The sequence below is a fragment of the Delphinus delphis genome, chromosome 2, assembly GCF_949987515.2.
Source record: "Delphinus delphis chromosome 2, mDelDel1.2, whole genome shotgun sequence".
Taxonomy (NCBI): Eukaryota; Metazoa; Chordata; class Mammalia; order Artiodactyla; family Delphinidae; genus Delphinus; species Delphinus delphis.
The window spans coordinates 143,643,292-143,664,391 of NC_082684.1; the positions used below are offsets into that span (position 1 = coordinate 143,643,292).

General features: G+C 35.1%; 1 protein-coding gene across 5 annotated transcripts in view; it reads right to left on the reverse strand.

The window, feature by feature from the left end:
* The window catches only part of MINDY2 (MINDY lysine 48 deubiquitinase 2), a 116,669-nt gene that overhangs the window by 24,318 nt on the left and 71,251 nt on the right, over positions 1-21,100 (reverse strand). For 3 of the 5 annotated variants that reach the window (XR_009518480.1, XR_009518479.1, XR_009518478.1), the window contains exons 9-10: positions 17,835-20,052; positions 17,260-17,392 (exon numbers count right to left, since the gene is read on the reverse strand). Coding sequence is in view for 1 of the 5 variants with exons in the window: in XM_060005889.1 (XP_059861872.1) it covers positions 19,924-20,052 (129 nt within the window). In the remaining 4 variants the exon portion in view is untranslated. Of the gene's footprint in view, positions 1-7,202; positions 8,475-17,259; positions 17,393-17,670; positions 20,053-21,100 lie in introns of those variants that run through there. The other 2 variants (XR_009518481.1, XM_060005889.1) reach the window with 2 other exon arrangements.

The window sequence follows — 21,100 nt, forward strand, 5'->3', positions numbered from 1 at the left end:
ATGGTTCTATTTCTGAACTCTAAATTCTATTTCATTGATCAATATGTCTATCCTTATGACAGTAACATATTTATTTTCGTTGCTTTGTAGCAAGGTTTGAAATCAGAAAGTTTGAGTCTTCATTCTTTGTTCATTTGTGGTGGTTATTGTTGCTGTTAAAGATTTTTGTATTGTTTCCATGAGGAATATTAGCCTGTAGTTCTCTTTTCTTATAATGCTTATGAAGGTATTACTGGCCTCATAAATGTAATAGAGAAATGTTCCCTCCTTTGCCTTTTTCTGAAGGAGTTTGTGTAAGATTGGTGTTATTTTGTTCTTAAATGTTTGATAGAATTTACCAGTGATGACATTTGGGCATGGACTTTTCTTTTGAGGAGGTATTAAACGTATAGACTCAATTTTCTAAATAGACATAAGGCTACTAAGATTTTCTATTTCATCTTGAAACTGATTTTGGTAACTTGTGTCTTTCAAGGAATTTATCCATTTTATGTAAGTGATCACACTTATTGGCAGAAAATTATTAATACATTCCCTATTGTCCTTTTAATGGCTGTAGGATTTCTAGTGATGTCTCCTCTTTCATTCTTGGCATTTGTGTCTTTTCTCTTTTTCTCTAGGTCAGCCTGGCTAAAGTAATTTACAATTTTTTCTACCCTCAAAGAACCAGCTTTTTGTTTCATTATTTTCTTTATCATTTGTCTATTTTCTATCCATTTTTTCCTTCTCTTATCATTCATTATTTCTGTCTGCTTACTTGGGTTCGATTTGCTCTTTCTCTCCTCTTAAGGTAGAAGCTTAGATCATTTTTTATAGCCCGTTTTCTAATTGTTTATAACATTTAAAGATTCTTTTGATGGTGGGATACAATGATACTTGGGATAGATGAAAGGCAAAACTCTGTTACTTACAGCGCTGAACAAGAAAAAGCTACCATGCAGTACCACGAGAGATTGCACCCAGGGACAGGGTAACAACAAATTAGAGCTGTAGGGGGCATCCTATGTATGGTAAATGAGGTGTGGTCAGTTAGGTTTCATGACTCTTCTGTGGATTGGCTAATTTGAATGATTTAACTAGGGGCATAGGGACTGTCTTACTTGTCTGGTACCTTGTCCCACGGCAGTTAGGTTGGGTGCATAGTGGCCTGGAGTGTGAGAGCCCAGTAAGGGAAGTGGTTGGGTGTGGATTTAGCCACTCAAGAAGGGAAACTGACTTGCCACTAGCCAGGGGCTTAAAATTGATCAAGATAGTGTTTTTAACTTCTCGATATATATTTTAAAGAAATGAAGTCTGAATCTTGAGGAGATATCTGCACTCCTATGTTTACTGTAGCCTGGAAACAACCTAAATGTTCACTGATGGGTGAATGGATAAAGAAGATGTGTGTGTGTGTGTGTGTGTGTGTGTGTATACACATATATACAATAAAATATTATTCAGCCTTGTAAAAGGATATCCTGCCATTTGGTACAACATGGATGAGCCTGAAAGACATTATGCTAAGTGAAATAAGTCAGACACTTAAAGACAAATACTGCATGATCTTACTTATATATGGAATCTAAAATAGTCAATTTCATAGAAGCAGAGAATATGACGGTTGCCAGGGACAGAAGGAAGGGGAAAATAGGGAAATGTTGGTCAAAGGGGACAAAGTTTCAGTTATATACGATGAATGAGTTCTGAAGGTCTCATGTACAGCATGGTGACTATAGTTAACAATACTGTATTGTGTACTTGAAATTTCCTGAGAGAGATGTTAAGTGTTTTCACTACAAAGGAAGGAAAAGAAAAGAAAAATGGTAGCTATGTGAGGTGACGGATATGTTAATCAGTTGGTTGTGGTGATCATTTCACAATGTCAGAACATCAAGCTGTACACCTTAAGTATGTACAGTTCCTATCTGTCGATTATACCTCAATAAAAAATATCTTAAGATAGCATTTTAAAAATATTACAGTTGACTCCTAATGTCTTATCATCAGTTTCGAGTTCAGTTATTTGGGGCATTTGAGTGGCCTGAATAGTAGAGGAGAATTTTAGAGAGTAGAGCATAAGTTGCCCTGAATGGCATAGAAAATATTTTATTATGAGAGTGAAAAGGAAGAAGACAGAAGTACAAGGAGTCCTAATGGGCTGGCCATAACTAAGTTCCCCATTTACGTGGCATTAGCCGTGAAAACAGATCTGAAATTTCTGAGGTCTCTAACAATATCTTGGAGTTGTCAGGTATGATAAAAGTCTAAGTTATATTTTTCATGACAACGTCTTAGTGTATTTCTTGGGTCATGGTGGTAGGTTCTGCAGTTATATTGTTGGAGAGAATGAACTGAGCGTTCAATAAGGTATATATAAATGTCAGTAGTATTTGTAACCAAGGGGCAAGGGTAGTGTGGTAGCCATGGTCAGACATGCAAGGTGAGAAGTGACAAGCCAGAGGGGGGAGTAGGAGAATGCAGTGGGTAGTGGGCTCATATGAGGTAGTTGCCTCCTGGGGAAAGCAATCATTTTCATTAATTTTTAGAATGACACAGATCGTAGTGCTATTTGGGAAACAGGGTTTCCCATTAGACATGAGAGTATAAAGGTATATATTTTGGCAGAGAGCAAGGAGTATACTAGGATCGTGGGCCACATAAACAGCAAGCATAATAGGACCCCTCATAGCAAAAGAGGAGAAGCAATAAGTGACCTGTGTCTAATTTGTCGGTGGCTTAGGAGAGGCCATCCATGGGCGTAGCTTGGGCAGTGGTCTCAGCGTTTGGTGCGCAGCTCTTGGACAGGAGAGATGGTGTCTGAGGCGATGTCATCTAGTGGTGAACTCCTGGACCACAGCAGTGGCATCTGGGATGTGGGACTGGTGCGTCCTTCGTAAGTGGATACCCGCTCAGGTTGATAGGGCTCACGTTTTTCTGACTTTATGGTATAAGAAGAATAAGCCGCTTGTGGAATTTGAAGGCAATGTTGGGCCTGGGAGCTTTACTTGCAAGCTTAAGTCAAGAAGCTTTGTGGGTACACAGCTAGCAAAAGGGATGCTGGCATCCATGATACTGCCATAATTGGGCCAAAGTACCAGAACCCAGTTGGCACATTTAAACTCCCATATAGGGCTGGCCAAATCTAAAAACTCCCAACAGTCCTAGGTTTTCCCCAGATGGGGGATGAAGGGAATGCTGCAACAAATAGGTTTTAAATCTTATGGCCTGATTTAGGTGCATGTTATTAACAGTCAAGTTGTTTATTTAAATATCCATGGCTGAGGTAGTTAGAGATCTAGAATTAAGCAGCAGGCAGGTCCTCCAACTAAGCCAATTATCATGGGCCTTTTGCTTTATGAGTTGGTTTGATTGTTGGCAGGCAAGCTGGCAGGACCTTTGGGCTGCAGAGCTTGTATTATTCACACTTGATGGTATGCAGGCCTCAACATTTGCTGTGTTTGGTTGAAACAGTGACTTACTTGGAGGGTTTGGGCCTCCAGACTGCAAACCAACAAAAGCACACAGACCAAAAGTAACAAAACAAATAGCCAATGGAATGGTGCACAGCTGCACTTGGCAGGCTTCTGTTGCCTGATATGATTTTGATTTCATCATTATGGGATATGGTGATTTTAGTATTCTCTCTGAATGTAATTTTCATTCACTAAGTGGGATTTTCTATTTCCCTTCTTGGTAGTCCACACTGTCTATGGAAATGACCCTGGACAAATCATTTTTATTTCCTTGAGGGGATTGGAGTGAGAGCTCAGAAGAATTACCCACCCCTTTATTGAAGAAGATTTCAGGTAGTGGAAGTTCGAGCTCAAAAGGGTCCCCTATCCGATGGGCAGGTGCCTAGCCTGACAGATAATCCACAGTTAATGGGTCCAAAAGGACTATGCATCCTTGATCTAGCTTCCTACCCTTACGCGGTGGGGGGCAGGATTAAAAATCCATAAAGATACAGGGAGACATTATTAAAAGGGCCTCATATATAATGAGTCTTCATATACATAGAGGAAAGACATAGCCTCTAAAGATAGGAACAAGCATTGGAAAGTTGTTTTAAGTTGCTATAAGGTGTAAGTTACCCAAGGAGACTTAAGAGAGATTAAGGCCTGGGGCAAGATAGAGACCCATTTAGGCATCTATTTGCAGACTAGAGTAAAATTCCATTATTTGAAGAGACCATTATGTCTCTCATTAAACTGGCTGTCCCTCCCTTTTCCCCTCCCTTCTTCCCTCCTTCTCTCCTTTCCTTCCTTCCTTTGACACTGCATATACTGGGGGGAGGTCCTTTATTCTGCTCATATTGTTTTCCTCCAGAGAGCCTTAAATCAGTATTGTTAGGGTTAGGGACCTCTCTCGTGGCAATGGTTGTCTGGTTTAAGGACGCTTGGCTTAAGTTAGGTTTAAACTAATCCCTTTGCTGTGCTGCAGAAATACCATGGTATTTTTGAAAGATGGAAACTACTGTGCTACAGATCTGCCTTTTGCTTCATTGGGGAAGCCACAGCTTTCACTTTGTATCTCTGCCTGATGACTCATAGTGCCAACCTTTTAGGTGGTTATGGGAAAAGGAAGGGAAGGGGCATGGTCTACTCCTAGGTGGCTGTCTTTCCAAAGGATCTGGGTTGGGACTTAGCACCAAAGGAATTTCTCTCCTTGGTACAACGCAGTGAGCCCTTTGTCCAAAGTATCAGTCCCTTGGCATGTGTTATGTGGTGACAGCTACTAAGGCGCCAGCCAATGTCTAGGGGTCTTGTGTTATTGGATAACTTTAACAAGTATTCTGGGTGGGAAGGTACAAAGATGAGATATTCCTCCCCCTCTCCTCTCCTGATTGCTTTAAGATTTTCTATTTATCACTGGTTTTTAGCAATTTGATTATGATGTGTGTTGGTGTGTGTATTTCCTATTTGTGATTTGTTGAGCTTTGTGGCTCTGTAACTTTTTTTAAAAATCAAATAAGAAAATTTTGGCCATCATTTTTGTTTTTTCTACACTCTGTACTGTTATTCTAAGACTTCATTTACATGTATTTTCTAAGATGATGTTGCTTCAAGGGTCACTGAACTTCTGTTTATTTTTTTATTCATTTAATCTTCTTGCTTTTGTTTACCAGTCTTTTCATCTGCAATGTCTAATCCACTGTAAATCTTATCCTGTGAAAATTTTATTTCACATATTTTTTTAAATCTCTAAATGCTTTATTTGGTTTTTTAAGAATATTTTTGATTTCTCTCTTCATTATGTTCATGTTTGCCTTTAAATACATAAATATACAATAGTATTTAAGGTCCTTGTCTGCTAATTTAACATCTCTTACAATCCCTTTCATTTGAGGTTTCTTCCTGGTTAGGGATCACATTTTCTTGGTTTCTGGCAAGTCTAATAATTTTTGACTGGATGCTGAATATTATGAATGCTATATTGTTGAATGTATGGATTTTGTTGTCTTCCTTCAAGGAATATAAGGCATTTAAGTTATTTGTTGATCAGTTTGATAAATATGAGCTTTGTTTTCAGGATCTGTTCATTCAAGGGGTAGTTTAATCATAATACTGTGGGGTGCTCTCTTTGTGGTCAACAATGTATGCCCTAGTTGATCACTCAGAACTCTCTGCTTTGGCTGGTTGAAGCTTGAACTTATTGCCCTGCATACCTCTGGGAACTGTTCAGTTTAAAACTATCTTTTTTTTTTTTTTTAACCCAACCTAATGAGTTTCAGTTTTTTACTCAGCCTAATGTCTATTTAGGTCTTCTGCCCATTTTTTGATTGGGTTGTTTGTTTTTTTGATATTGAGCTGCATGAGCTGCTTGTATATTTTGGAGATTAATCCTTTGTCAGTTGCTTCATTTGCAAGTATTTCCTCCCATTCTGAGGGTTGTCTTTTCAATCTTGTTTGTGGTTTCTTTTGCTGTGAAAAAGCGTTTAAGTTTAAATAGGGCCCAATTGTTTATTTTTGTTAATATATCATTATTAGTGTATAGAAACACAACAGATTTCTGTATATTAATCTTATATCCTGCTACCTTGCTGAAATTATTTATTCTAATAGTTTTTGTGTGGAGACTTCAGGGTTTTCTATGTAAAGTATCATGTCATCTGCAAATAGTAATGGTTTTACTTCTTTCCTTCCAATTTGGATACTTTTTATTTCTTTTTATTGTCTTATTTTTGTAGCTAGGACTTCCAATACTATGTTGAATAGAAGTGGTGACAGTGGGCATCCTTGTCTTGTTCCTGAATTTAGTAGGAAGGCTTTCAGCTTTTCACTGTTGAGTATTATGTTGGCTGTGGGTTTGTTGTAAGTGGCCTTTATTATGTTGAGATATGTTCACTCTATACACACTTTGGTGAGAGTTTCTGATCATAAATGGATGTTGAATTTTGTCAAATGCTTTTTCTGCATCTATTGAGACGATCATGCAGATTTGTCTTTTTGTTAATGTGGTGTTAACATTAATGTCAATGAACATATATGTTGATTGATTTACGTATCTTGAACCATTCTTGCGACCCTGGAATGAATCCAACTTGATCATGGTGTATTATCCTTTTTATGTATTGTTGGGTTTGGTTTGCTAATATTTCATTGAGAATTTTTGCAACTATATTCATGACAGATATGGGCCTGTAATTTCTTTTGTGGTGTCTTTGGTTTTGCTATCAGAGTAATGGTGGCCTTGCAGAATGAATTTGGTAGTGTTTCCTCCTCTTCAGTTTTTTGGAATTGTCTGAGAACGACAGGTGTAAGTTCTTCTTTATATGTTTGGTAGAATTCCCCAGGAAAGCCATCTGGTCCTAGACTTTTGTTTGCAGGGAGTTTTAAAATTACAGATTCTATTTTTTTTTAATTATTATTATTTTTTTGGCTGCATGCGGGCTTTCTCTAGTTGCAGCGTGAGGGGGCTACTCTGTTGCAGTGCACAGGCTTCTCATCGCGGTGGCTTCTCTTGTTGCGGAGCACGGGCTCTAGGCATGCGGGCTTCAGTAGTTGTGGCATGCGGGCTCAGTAGTTGTGGTGCACGGGCTTAGTTGCTCTGCGGCATGTGGGATCTTCCCGGACCGGGGCTCAAACCTGTGTCCCCCTGCACTGGCAGGTCGATTCTTAACCACTGTGCCACCAGGGAAGTCCTCGTTTCAGCTTTATAGACACACATAGGGTCAAAGTGAAAGGATGGATGATGATATTTCAAGCAAATTGAAATGAAAAGACGCAGGTTTAGTCATAGTTATATCAGACAAAAGAAGACTGCAAGTCATAAAGGGTAAGAAAAGACAAAGAAAGTAATTAAATAATGATAAAGGGGTCAATACATTAAGGAGATACAACAACTGTAAATATATACACTCCCAACACCCTAGCACCGAACTATATTAAACAATAATAGATTTAAGGGAGAAATAGACAACAATACAGTAATTGTTAGGAACTTCAAAACCCCACTATCAGCAAGGGATACATTTTCCAGACAGAAAACCCACAAGGAAACATTGGAATTGAACCACATGTTAGAACAAATGAGCTTAATAGACAGAACATTCCACCAACAGGAGCAGAATACATTCTTCTCAAGTGCACATGAAACATTCTCCTGGAGAGGTCACATGATTAGCCACAAATCTTAGTAAATTTAAGGAGCTTGAAATCATACCAACTATCTTCTCTGAACACAATGGTAAAAAAAAATAGAAATCAACAATAAGAGGAAAGTGAGAAGATGTACAAATATGTAGAAACTAAACAACACACTTCATTTGATCAAAGAAGAAGAAGGGAAGTTAAAATTTATCTCAAAACAAATGAAAATGAAAACACAACATATCAAATATTGTGGAATGCAGCAAAAGCAGTTCTGAGAGGAAAGTTTATAGCAATAAACACATTTGTTAAGAAATTAGATCTCAAATAATATAACTTTACACCTCAAGGAACTAGAAAAAGAACAAATTAAGCTCAAAGTCAGCAGAAGGAAGGAAATAGTAAGGGTCAGAGGAGACATAAATGAAATAGAGACCATAAAAACAATAGAAAAATCAACAAAACTAAGAGCTGGGTCTTTGAAAAGGTAAACAAGATTGATGAACATTTAGTTAGGCTAAGAAGAAAAGAGATGACTCAAATAAAACTAGAAATGAAATGGTGAGAAATTGAGAATGTTTCTCTTAAGGTCAGGAATAAGGCAAGGATGCCCAGTCTCACCACACCTATTAAATATAGCTCTGGAAGTCCTAGCTAGAGCAATTAGTCAAGATAAAGAAATAAAAGGCATCCAAATCAGAAAGAAAGAAGTGAAACTGTCATTATTTGCTGATGATATGATCCTATATATAGAAAGTCCCAAAGAATTGGTCAAAAAACTTGGAATTAGTCAACAATTTCAGTAAAGTGGCAGGATACAAAATCAACAGACAGTGTAGCGTTGGCGGTACAGTGGCGAGCATAGCTGCCTTCCAAAATCAACATACGAAATCACTGAAGTATCTGAAAAAGAAATGAAACCATCCCATTCACATAGCATCAAAAATAATAAAATACTGAGGAATAAATTTAAGTAAATGAAAGATCTGTATAATGAAAACTACAAAACTTTACTGAAAGAAATTGAATACACAAACAAATGGCATGATATCCCATACTTATGGATCGGAAGAATTAATATTGTTAAAATGAACATACTACCCAAAGCCATTCAGAGATTCAATGCATTACCCATCAATATGCTAAAGACATTCTTCACAGAAATAGACAAAACAATCCTAAATTTGTGTTGAACCATAAAAGACCCTGAATAGTCAAAGCAATCCAGAGACAAAAGAACAAAGCTGGACGTATTACACTTCCAGATTTCAAACTATATTGCAAAGCCAAAATAATCAAAACAGTATGATACTGGCACAAAAATAGACACGTCGACCAATGGAACAGAATAGAGAGTCCAGAATTAATCCCCAACAAATACAATCAACTAATATTCAACAAGGGAGCCAAGAATACTCAAAGGGAAAGGACAGTCTCTTCCACAAATGGTGCTGGGAAAACTGGAAAAATGCATGCAGAAAAATGAAACTGGACCCCTATATTTCAGGCCACTCAGAAAAATTCACTCAACATGAATTTTTTGAATTTTTAAAACCTGATACCATAAAACTCCTAGAAGAAAACATGTGGAAGAATCTCATCGATATTGATCTTGGCAATAATTTTGGGGGTATGATGCCAAAGCACAAACAAAAAGAGAAAAAAAATCAACAAATGGGACTATATCAAACTCAAAAGCTGCACAGCAAAAGAAACAATTAACAAAATGAAAAGACAATGTAAAGAATGGGAGAAAATTTTTGCAAACCATGTATTGGATAAGGGGTTAATATCCAATATATACAAATAACTTGGTCACTCAGCAACGAAAAGCCCAAACAATCCAAATAAAAAATGGGCTGAACTAGACATTTATCAAAGAGGATATCAAAATGGCCAACAGACACATGAAGAGGTGTTCAACATCACTAATCGTCAGGGAAGTGCAAATCAAAACCACACTGAGATATCATCACACACCTGTTAGAATGGCTATCACCAACAAGATAAGAGACAACAGGTGCTTGTAAGGATGTGATGTAAAGGGTACCCTTATACATGGGAATGTAAACTGGTCCAACCAATATGGAAAACAATATGGAGGTTCCTAAAAAATTAAGAATAGATCTACCATAGGATCCAGCAATTCTATTTTTGGGTATATACCCCCCAAAAATCAAAACAGGATGCAGACGAAATATATGTACTCCCATGTTTATCGTGGCTTTATTCACAATAGCCAAGATATGGAAATGGCCCAAATACCCATCAACCGATAAATGGATAAAAAAGATATGTACACATTAACAACAGAATATAACTCAGCCATAAGAAAGGAAGATATTCTCTCATTTGCAACATCATGGATGGACCTTGAGCAAATTATGCTGAGATAAGTCAGACAGAGAAAGATAAGAACTGTACAATATCACTTACATGTGGAATCTAAAAAAGTTAAAACTGTAAAAGACAGTAAAATGGTGGTTACTAGGGGACGGTGATGGGTGGGGAATAAGAGTGATGGTGCTTAATGGTATAGACTTGTAACAAGTAGTAAATAAGCCATAGAGATCTAATGCACAGTGTAATAAACATAGACAATAACATTGCACTATAATTATGTAATATAAGCATATTATGAGCAATCAGCAATCATATTAAATATATAAATGTATCAAAGTAACATGCTGTGTACCTTAAACTTACACAGTGTTACACATCAAATTTATTCAATTAAAAAGAAAAAGAAAAATTAACTTGAAATGGATCATAGACCTAACTGTAAGGAGTAAAACAATGACACATCTAGAAGAGGAGCAAATCTTTAGTGATCCCAGGCTTAAAATTTTGATTGGATACCAGAAATGTAGATGAAAAATATCAGAAATATAAGAAGTGGTTTAAAAAGGAAGGAGGTCATTGGAACATATTAGGTATGCAAATTTGTGAATGCTTCCATAATTGTGAAGTAAAGAGAATGGACTATAGAGTATTAGGTTCAGTTTTAAATTTCAAGTTGCCACTAGCACTGACTTTTTGTAAGTTGCTTAATCTTTCAAGTTTCTGTTTCCTTAACTGTGATAGTATCAATCTCTTAAAATTTTTGTGAGGATTAAGTAAGGATAAGAATATAAACAGCTCAGTGTCTGATACATGATAATATTCCAATAAATAGGGAGTACTGCTGATATAATACTTATTAGTAACCAGTTAGTTCCATATTTTAAGGACTAGGACATTCAGTGGAATGCCAGGGTTCAGAGGCTACTATATTTAAAGTATCACCACTTCTTTATAGTGATTTATTTAGTAAAGTTGGCAGCCCAAAGAAAAGTCCTCAGAAGGATGAAGAATCCTTTAAATGCTATCACCTTTTGCCTGAGTTGATTGAAGGGTAGCAGAATATGCCACCCCAAAATATGCCTCTTTGCAATAAGAATTATTTGGAGAAATAGCAGATACAGAAGCTCTGAAAACAGAGTTGCTTCTTTGTAATGGAAATTTATACTTATAAAGGAAATCTTCCTTTACCAGAAAGAGGAGGACTAAATCACAAGAGAATCTAATCAATGGAGAAGGCACCAATTTAAAGACTTTAATCTGCATAACAAACCTTACTCTCCACACACTTTCTTTTGTCTTTAACTGAAATGGTATTTAAGCCAGAATTCTAAGCTACCTCTGTGAGTTACTAATTTTTCCCTATCTCCCATGTAAACATATTATAAATTTGTTTTTCTCTTATTAATCTGTCTTCTGTACAAGGCCCCAGCCAAGAGCTTAGAAGGGTAGTAGAAGGAAAATTATTCTTTACTCCCCTACATGACCCTGACATCGTTGAAGGTGCTGACTTCAGCCTGGCTGACTTTCTTGGTCCTATGCTCTTGACTTCTACTGCACTTAATTTAAAAATTTAATGCCATAGCTTTAAAGATAGATCATTGACTGTCCAAATATGGTCCTTCCTATTAAGTCTAACTTCCTGAATCTTCCTTGATAAATGAGTAAACTAATGAATCTCCAGGGAGAACATGTCACGATTTCCAAAGTCTTATCTGGAATTTATGATTATATTATTTTATGTATTCTGAAGTTTTGTTTGTTCCATGTTTTTCACTCTGGGCCATTCTGAGTCCAGGTTGATCTCAGTTCTTATGGTAGGATCAGCATTATAATTGGGAGAGAATCAAAAAATGTTTACTTTTATAAGGATTAAGGGGCCTTCCTAATTTAAAGAGGTGTTTTTTCACGTTTAAAGTTCTTGGCTGGTAAGAAAAAAGTTATCCCTAGTCTGTTATCCACAATCTGCTATAATTTATTGGGTGTTTATTATGTATTTGACAATTTAAGTACATTAATCTTTATAACAATTTTAAGAGAGAGAAATTATTCTGTTTTACAGTTGAGAAAAGAGGCTGTGCAGAATTAACTGGCTTTAAGACTAGTGAGTACAAAGGAGGCTAATAGGCCTGATTTTGAAGATTTCTGCAGGGTTTGAAACAGATGTGTCTTAAAAAGTCAAGAGTCAGAATTTGAACACAGACCTGACCTAGATTTATCTGTCCCCTTCCAGATATATTTGTGAGCACAGTCTCTGGAGTCAGATTGCTTGGCTTCAAATCTCAGCTCCAACAAATTAATAGGTATGTACTTCATAGGATAATATAAAGTGAGGAAAGAGACCCTGTAAAAAGGGTATGAGATGGGGAAAGAACAAGGCTGCTTACTTTAGTTTTGTTGAGGCTGCTGTTTCCCAAGCAGCCTAGGAGGATACAGGATGATACCCACGGAAAATCAGGGGAGTCAGAAGGTAGGGGGAAACAGATTGAGGATTTTGGTTCCTTCTATCTATATAACTTTTATGCTAAAGGGGAAAACTGATTAAATAACTCAACTTATTTAAAGGACAGGCAAGCAATATAACTTACCACATAATATAGGTATTTAAAAAAATTCCTCTCAGTAGATATTAGGTTCATTTAAAGTGCCAATGATCATGTAATATTGCCAAGAAAATCAAGATGAATAAAACATGATCCCTGTTCTTAAAAGGCTCATAGTCTAGCTTAAGTGCTATAAATGAGGAGAAGTCGTCAAAACACTGTGTGGAATGATTAATTCTGCCTAGAAGGCTGGGGAGTCTAAGAAAGCTTTCACAGGGACTTCCCTGGTGGTCCAGTGGGTAGGACTCTGCACTCCCAGTGCAGGGGGTCCAGGTTCAATCCCTGGTCGTGGAACTAGATCCCACATGCACGCCGCAACTAAGAAGTCCGCATGCTGCAACTAAGACCTGGTGCAGCCTAAATAGATAAACAAATACTTTAAAAAGAAAGAAAGAAAGCTTTCACAGAGAAATGCCAGACATCGGCTGACAAAAACTTTGTTGGACAAAAAAACTGTTGGACAAAAAACTTTATATTAGGATTGGCATGGTGTAAAGAGAAAATATTCCCTCCTCAGTTCTTGCTAACTTAGTCCTCCAAGAGAATAGAAGTATCAGATATAACAAATCTACCACTGGGATCAGGTAGTTAACTATTATATAATTTAGAGTTAATTGTGTCTTTGTTCAGTGTCTCTTGAGGGAAAAGCACTGTCTTTATCAAGAGTTGGTCCAAGTATGATAAGAGTTAATCCTAAGTAAATGTGAATTAATGTCAATTCCCCATTTCCCCACTCTTAACATTTGTAAGAAGTAGTTTAATGAGATTAATATATATAGCAGAAAGACTTTTTGGTCTAAATATCAAAGTTTATTGAAATAAAATATAATCTATAATAAAAAATACTAAGGGTGTTACCACTGGTTACAGATTTAAGTATATTAACAAAAATCCAACATTTTAATCCAAGAATGACGCTATCCTTGTGGTACAATAACAAACATGAAATTAAACGTTGAATAATACTGAATAATTCTTTCAGAAATATTTTATATTTTCCCATCTGTGTTCAATATGCCTTTTTTAGGAGTATCCTCCAAAAGTGAAACTTCTGAAACTTAAGACTTACTTTTTAAAATCAAATGGTTTTAGCATAATTAGCATATCAAACAATAACTTTCTTTCATAGAAATTCAGTTCAACCCTAAGCTGGGTAGATGCTTTTAAGTGTCTTTATTCAAAAAATGTATTTAAATGCTCTTTTCTATCAATCTCTAGGGTTGCTATCATTCTACAACTAGAATTAAAGCTGGTCATAAAGCAAAACAGATGAATTATTTCAGAAGTAGAAAGGGCATTAAGATAGTAAAGAAAAGGAGAAAAAAAAAATAGGCACTCATACACAATCTATATATTTAAACTCTTTGAGAACTCTATTTCAATTGGCCATTCTTGGCCTGGCATAGAGATCTATCATAGCAACCTCCTGACCCAAATAGCTGGGCAATAAAGTGGAAGAAGAAAATTTGTTTCTTCTTGTTGTATTTCAAGATCACTTTCTCTGCAGTCATTATACCATTTCACTTGCTACTCCTCCAAATATGTGCCACAAGCCAATTATTCTGCACAATTCAAGGAAAAAAGACTCACATGCACTAACTTTAGGAAATGACTTTCAGGGTACCTCTGAAGTTTCACAAGTGAAGATTATCCCTTTTGCTGATTGTTGGGTAGCAATCATACATCAATCTCCGATCATATTGTCCTACTTGTGATATGTGGATGTGTGAAAACAATAGTTGTTATTTTACTGAGAAGATAGCATTTTAACAAAAACTACTGGAAGCTTTTCAAATCCTCATCTTTAAAAATCTGAAAAGCTTTAGGATATCCTCTATACCCTGGAAAAAAATGGTTATTTCATACAACCACGATGTAAAAAACAACAAAAACTGACAAAATTGAGAGACATACAGGACAGATTAAATGCCAGTCTTAGTCTTAAAACACATTTCATGAGTTAGAACTGCTTTTCAGGGTATTTCAGTTATAATGCTCATTTGGACAGGTCACTGATTTGGGAACTTAAATGGGTATTTCAGTTTACTGAATTCCTATTAAAGTTGTGACTACTAGAGCCAAATAAGCCAGGATCACCTTCAGAAGAATTTTGCTTTGTCCACCCTCTAACCTAGGAGGCACCCCTGCCTCTCAAGATAGGATATTACAGTAAGGATAGATATAAGGTTTGTAAAGTTAATGGTGACAAATTATTAAGTGATTTGAAGGAATTCTTAGAATTAATATCAGATGAAGTAGAGACATTATAGAATAATACTACAACTTTTTGTTCTTTAAATCTACTGTGGTTTAAAGCTTAGATTTTATGTTTCTGCCATGGTATTTCAACACCTTATCTGGGATAGTACCATGACCTAAAAAATATCTATTATAAGCAGACAAATCTAAATCTCATCCTTTCTCAGCTCAACAGGATAAAGCTAAACTTGAGGCAATAGCTGAAGACTTTTACCCTGTTTTTTGAGTTGAATTTTTTTGAGATCAGAAAAGTGAAATTAGAAACTAGAATTCTTCATGTAAAAATATATATGTGTATCGCAATTTATTAAACTCTAATTTCTAATGGCAGAAACAATGGGATTAAGTAAGACATGCATGAGTTAAAATTTAGACAGATCTTCAAAATCAGTTAAACTTATCAGGGTCCTGCAATTTCTTCCTTAGACTGCATTATCTCTATATTGCAGTATATTTTGTTCAAGAAGCCTTCAATTATAATTTTAGTTTTAAAGTGTCACTAGAGAAGAGTAACCACAATTTTTTTATGTTTTCCCAAGAGCTTTAGAAGTGTTGGACATCAGTCAAAAAGGACACTCAATTACTAGAGGACCTAAGAACTCTGTTTCTGGTTAGTTATTTTACTTTTTTTTTTTGCAGTATGCGGGCCTCTCACTGTTGTGGCCTCTCCCGTTGCGGAGCACAGGCTCCGGACACGCAGGCTCAGCGGCCATGGCTCACGGGCCCAGCCGCTCCGCGGCATGTGGGATCTTCCCAGACCGGGGCAAGAACCCATGTCCCCTGCATCGGCAGGCGGACTCTCAACCACTGTGCCACCAGGGAAGCCCGTTATTTTACTATTTTCGGTCACTTTCTAAAAGAAATTTAATTGTATATTATCAAATAACATTTTACACTTAAAAAACATAAATAATTTAAATAGCCCTAAAAAGGACAGTACTTAAGAGATCTAAATGAATTCCATCCATGCAAAAATGTTTACATATATGTATTAGTAACCTGATCCCATTGTACTTTGTTCCATGAAGAGGCAAAGAGAATCTAAATATTTAGAAATATGAAAGATATCAGAAAAAATAGATTTTTAATGCTTTTATACTCCCAAAATACTCTTGGTTTTGATCCTATAGCCCACAGAACACAAAAGCAACTGTAAAATACTACATGTGGGGAAGAGGGAATTCCCTGGCAGGGGGCACGGGTTTGATCCCTGGAGAGGGAACTAAGATCCCACATGCTGTGCAGCGTAGCAAAAAAAAAAAAAAAAAAAATGGGGGGAAGAGATGATGCCATGCTCAAAGACAAGATAATTCTACAAACTTTGACAGCATTAAAAAAAACAAAAAACTGGCTTTAGAAATATTGTCATTGGGGGAAAAATTCTACACATTCAAGAACAAAAGATGTGTGTAATATTTATGATTATTTCAATAATACCCTGTGCTTATACTATGCCCTTTATTCCAAGGTGCAAAGCACTAAAAATGAGCATCCTTTAGATATTTAGAGTAAATTGAGGCATGGTAAATTTGCCGAAGGCAAGATAAAAGCCAGGTTTTTAGACAAAATGATTCAGAATTTCACATTTCCCATACCTTAAAATACAAACTATATGCCATCTTTAATGCCTCCATCTTATTTTATCAAACATTAGTAAATTTATTATTATAGTTTAAGTTGTATGCCCAAATATTCTGTGATAGGTAAAAGCCATAAGCTTTCCATCATGTTTTACAATCAATTTGCTTTTTGCTTTTTTTAAAAAAAAAATTTAAATAAATGAGATTGTTTTAGGACAGTTCTAGAAATTCTTGCCTTGATTTTTCTCCAGCAGAATTTTACAAATATCTGCTTTATATGCCAACATTAATATGATAGTTCTTTCCTTAAATATATATTTTACTTCTAGTCCTCTTTCCTCTCAAGATCTTCTGTCTCTTTGTGAACTGAGTTGGTGATTCATTAAAAACAAAATGTTAAGGTTTTGTGAAAGTACAAAATGGTTAATGTTGGGTTCAGTCAACTAATCTCTGATAGTAACTTGCTTAATTAAGCTAAGATCAAGAAGTATGAGGAAGAATTCAAAACATAAGTAGTCAAATACTAGAAATTTTAGACAAAAAATATATACATATATTCCAAAGACTAATCTTAACCTTAAATCTATGTCTCATTCAACTACTAACTTGACATTTTGAAACATGAAATAAGTTACTTTAACTACGCACATTGAAACAGCATATTATAGGAAGCAGCCAATTCCAATTTTAGCTGCCTTAAACAGCTTGGTGATGATGATTCTTAAATCTGAGACTCCTTTGAGAATCTATTAGAAGTCATGGATCCTTGCTTCAGAAACACACACATACACACACACACGATGTATTTTTTAGTGTTGATAACATATTATAAATCACAGCGTTGTTGATTCAATGGGATTAACATGAAGAAAATTTTCATACTGTTAACAAAGACTGGTCACTAACCTTAAGGAAAAGTCTTTGAAGTATGAGACAGTTCAATGACCATATCCATTCATTCATCTGCTTCTTTTGCTAGCTCTGGTTGCAGAAGAGGTGACTGGTTGATGCAAATGTGTCTCTAATCTAGCCTATAAATCTTAAAAACAAAAATGTTTAAGTTCTAATTTCTACTAGCAGTGCACATGTAACAGTTTTCAAGCATTATAAAATACTGTGAAGGAAAGACTTTAATATACCACTATCAAATTCCAGTGCACCTAAACCAACAATGAAATGTCTGAATATGTAATTTGTTGACTTGAGCAAAATAAAGACATAATAGCTCTAAATTCTTTATAACTTTCAAGGATGGGAAACCAGTATCTCTCAGAAGTTTTTTTTTTTTTAATAGAATTGAACATTTAATTTTCCCCCACAGTATTCAAAGTAAACATTTTATCATTATTACTCTTGGTATAGCAAACTGAATTCCAGGAATGTAAGAAAGCCTGACTGGGAAATATTACATAGAAAAAGGTTGAATTAACAAACACATTACATTTCTTAGTTATTTCTTATAAGTATACGTTGACATTTACTTATCTGATAGCAGCACTGCTGGTTTTGAGTGAATTTTTTTTTCTTCTAATGGGACTGCAGAATGGCAGTGTTATCTTTGGAACAAATTAAGACAGTAACAATTAACAGAAGAATACCTTCTACACATATATTTTGCAAGGGCAATAAATAGTTAAGTATATAATTATGGGAAAATATGCCTCAAATATGTTTTTTAAAATTTCTAAGGATTTATTGTTTTGCTTCTTAATAAAATATAATGCACTGTCACTACTATCTGTTCTGGGAAAAACAAACACTGAGGTTTGAGTTTCCTCCTTTAACCAACAGAGTGATATCAAGAATAAACTTGGCCTAAAAATCAACTTGTTTGAGCCAATAGAGAATTCTGTAGTACATTTGATTACTTTAGCAATATACACATATTCTGGGTTATTATTAAGAGACTAACCAAATATTTTGTATGAAAGTTTTATACCCCAAACAGGTTCTCTGATGACTTATGCTAGCATATGAAATTTGAAGGAATAACAAATGGTATAACATAAACAGACATGCAATATAGAAGGATGTAAAAGATACAGCTTGACCCTGGATATTTCCCTTAGAATAATTTCTTCCATAAATAAGACTTTACTTTTTACATATAGATTTATCTTATATCTGGTCCTGGATCACGGAGAATGTTAAGGACATAGCTTAAGAAATCAAGACCACATTTTTTGTGTAGTCTTTTGTCACCCCAGACCACAAAAAGCATTCTCCAAGTGGATGCTCAGGTTAGATTAAGATGCTCTTGAACAAACAAATTTACTGAGGCTTAGAATGTAAATCACGTAACTACTTGCAGCAGCAACAGTCTTTTCAAAAATGACTAAAACAAACTTTTAAATATAAAGCATATAAAAAGGACTATTAAGGATAGTTTTCCAAACTATAGAAATACAGGAAAATATGTGTTGCCTCATAATAAAGTTCAATAAATATTCTTTCTGAATCCTAGAAACACTATAAGATGTTATAGGTTTATTTGGTTCTCATAAGTTAGAATAATCTGATTGCTTCTACATAAATTCCTCCAGATTCTTATCCTCAGATTTTTACTAATGTTTTTCCACTACACTGAGAGAGTATCTAACATCATTTCAAAAATGTGCTTTTTTGTTGGTTTTAATAAGTATACTTAATTTTCTAGAAAATAAACATTTAAAATTTAAGGTTCAAGGTAATTTTAGAAAAAGGTAGACACTGAACTATCTCCTTTTCTATTTCTACATCTCCATATTTACAAGGCCTAGCATCCACATGGTTTCCTCTTTATACTCACTTATCACACTATCAATAAATAGTAACTGTGGTCCAAGTAACCTTTATTAAAGATTTCAAAATTCCTCAAATTTTATAACACTACAAAGTTATTAAGATTTGATTTTGATGAGTATTGGTGTTATGTAATTTTTTTTTATTGGAAAAGAAATACAAATCTTTTTTTTCTATCTAAATTAAATCCAAGCTCCATTATCAGTTCTCAAGATATATCTAAAATGTACATTCCTAAAGAAACGTAAAGCTGTTCAAGGGCTGAACTAGTCCAATATATAATTGAGGGTTATTTATTCTTGTTATTTGTGTCTTTTCTTTTTAAATCTATATTAAACCCCTGGTTTCTCATGGATTAGATCATAATTTAACATTGTAAAAATTAATTTCAGAAATTATTGTGCTAATATTTAGATTTGAGGAAGGAAACAATGAATACTATTCATTGTTAGAATAGAAGATGAAATAGCTTACTAACTGATATGAGTTATGAATGTCACTATGACACAAATTTGCTGTGATTTGCTTATTTGGCTACAAGTGCATTATTTTTCATGAATGACAACACACAGCATTTTCAACTTGTAACATGAAACTCCAGCTCATGAAGAGTGTACTGTGTGACTTGAAAAAGTCTGATTGTAACTAAGTAACAACCTTTCCCCTGAAAAACATGAACAAAATCCATTGGGAAATCAGGCACAGACGGTATTTATCGGTTTTTCTTCCTTTCCTCCTATGGTTTTGTTTCTGAAGACATACAGATGGTTCCAACATGACCCACACTTGTTACAAAATGACACAGCTATTTTTTTCCTTTTCTTTTTCTTTATCTTTTTCTCGAGGTTCCTTTCGTTTACGTTCACTATTCCCAGATTGTCTGCCACTCGATGGAGAGGCTTGTGCTGGCTGGCTTTGCTTTAAGAAAAATAAACAGGAAAAAATTACCACAATTTTTCCAAGATGCTTAAGCATAGTTATCTAGAAAGAAAAACTACAGGAGTGAAATGAATTATTAGTGGAAAAAGGCTATTGGTGTATAGACTTGTTATGTGATATGGTATCTGAATAACTGCCTCTATCATTCAGAATAGATATAATTAATGTATCCATTATTCTAAGTAAATGGAACTTCAAACAATAAATAACATATAGCATTATATTGCCTGAAGACTCAAATTCAAGATAACTTATGTTAAAGTTTAGGAAATGTTAAAGAAAGTGACACCTTTTGGCAAGCTACAATAGTTTTCCAAGATCTCATTAAATACTATAATAAACAGATTTTAAAAGGAGGGAAAAAAACCCCTGAGGACTCAGAGTGTGAAATGTGTATTCTGTGCAATGAGAGAACTTTTTTAGTGAAAAGCTAATCATAACATGGTAGGTTTTAAATTTTAAGCTTGGAGTAGTCAATATTTCTAGAAATAGAAATGTTATACCTATTTTATTAGAGACCTCTATATTTAAAGTTTCATCAGATCTTAAAGGGCATCAAGCTTTCTTGAATATCCAAATCAAAGGAATAGTTCTAGCATGGTACAAACATAAAAGAAGGGGAATATTTTTTTCATTTAATGAAATGAGATTTAAGAAATAGAAACCCCCTTAGTTACATTTTCAGTGCTTAAAACATTTAGCTGGGGAAAGTGGAAAGGTGCTAACCTTTGTTGAATACTTAGCACATGTCAAACATTGGATTAAATGCTAACATTATTTATTCTTAACCACAAACCTAAGGGTTAAGTATTATCTTCTTTTTTCCAGATAGGGAAAATGAAGCTAAGAGACGTAGAGGACTTTGTCCATGTTGCACCTAGTAAGGGGAGACAGAAGCAGAAAATGCAAATCCACATTTATCTGGCTCCAAAGTCTACATTCTTTCCAGCAGTACCTCATACTGCCTTCTAATTGATAGGAAAGATTTGTTCATATTGGTTTATATTGTTTGAAGCTATTAAGAACT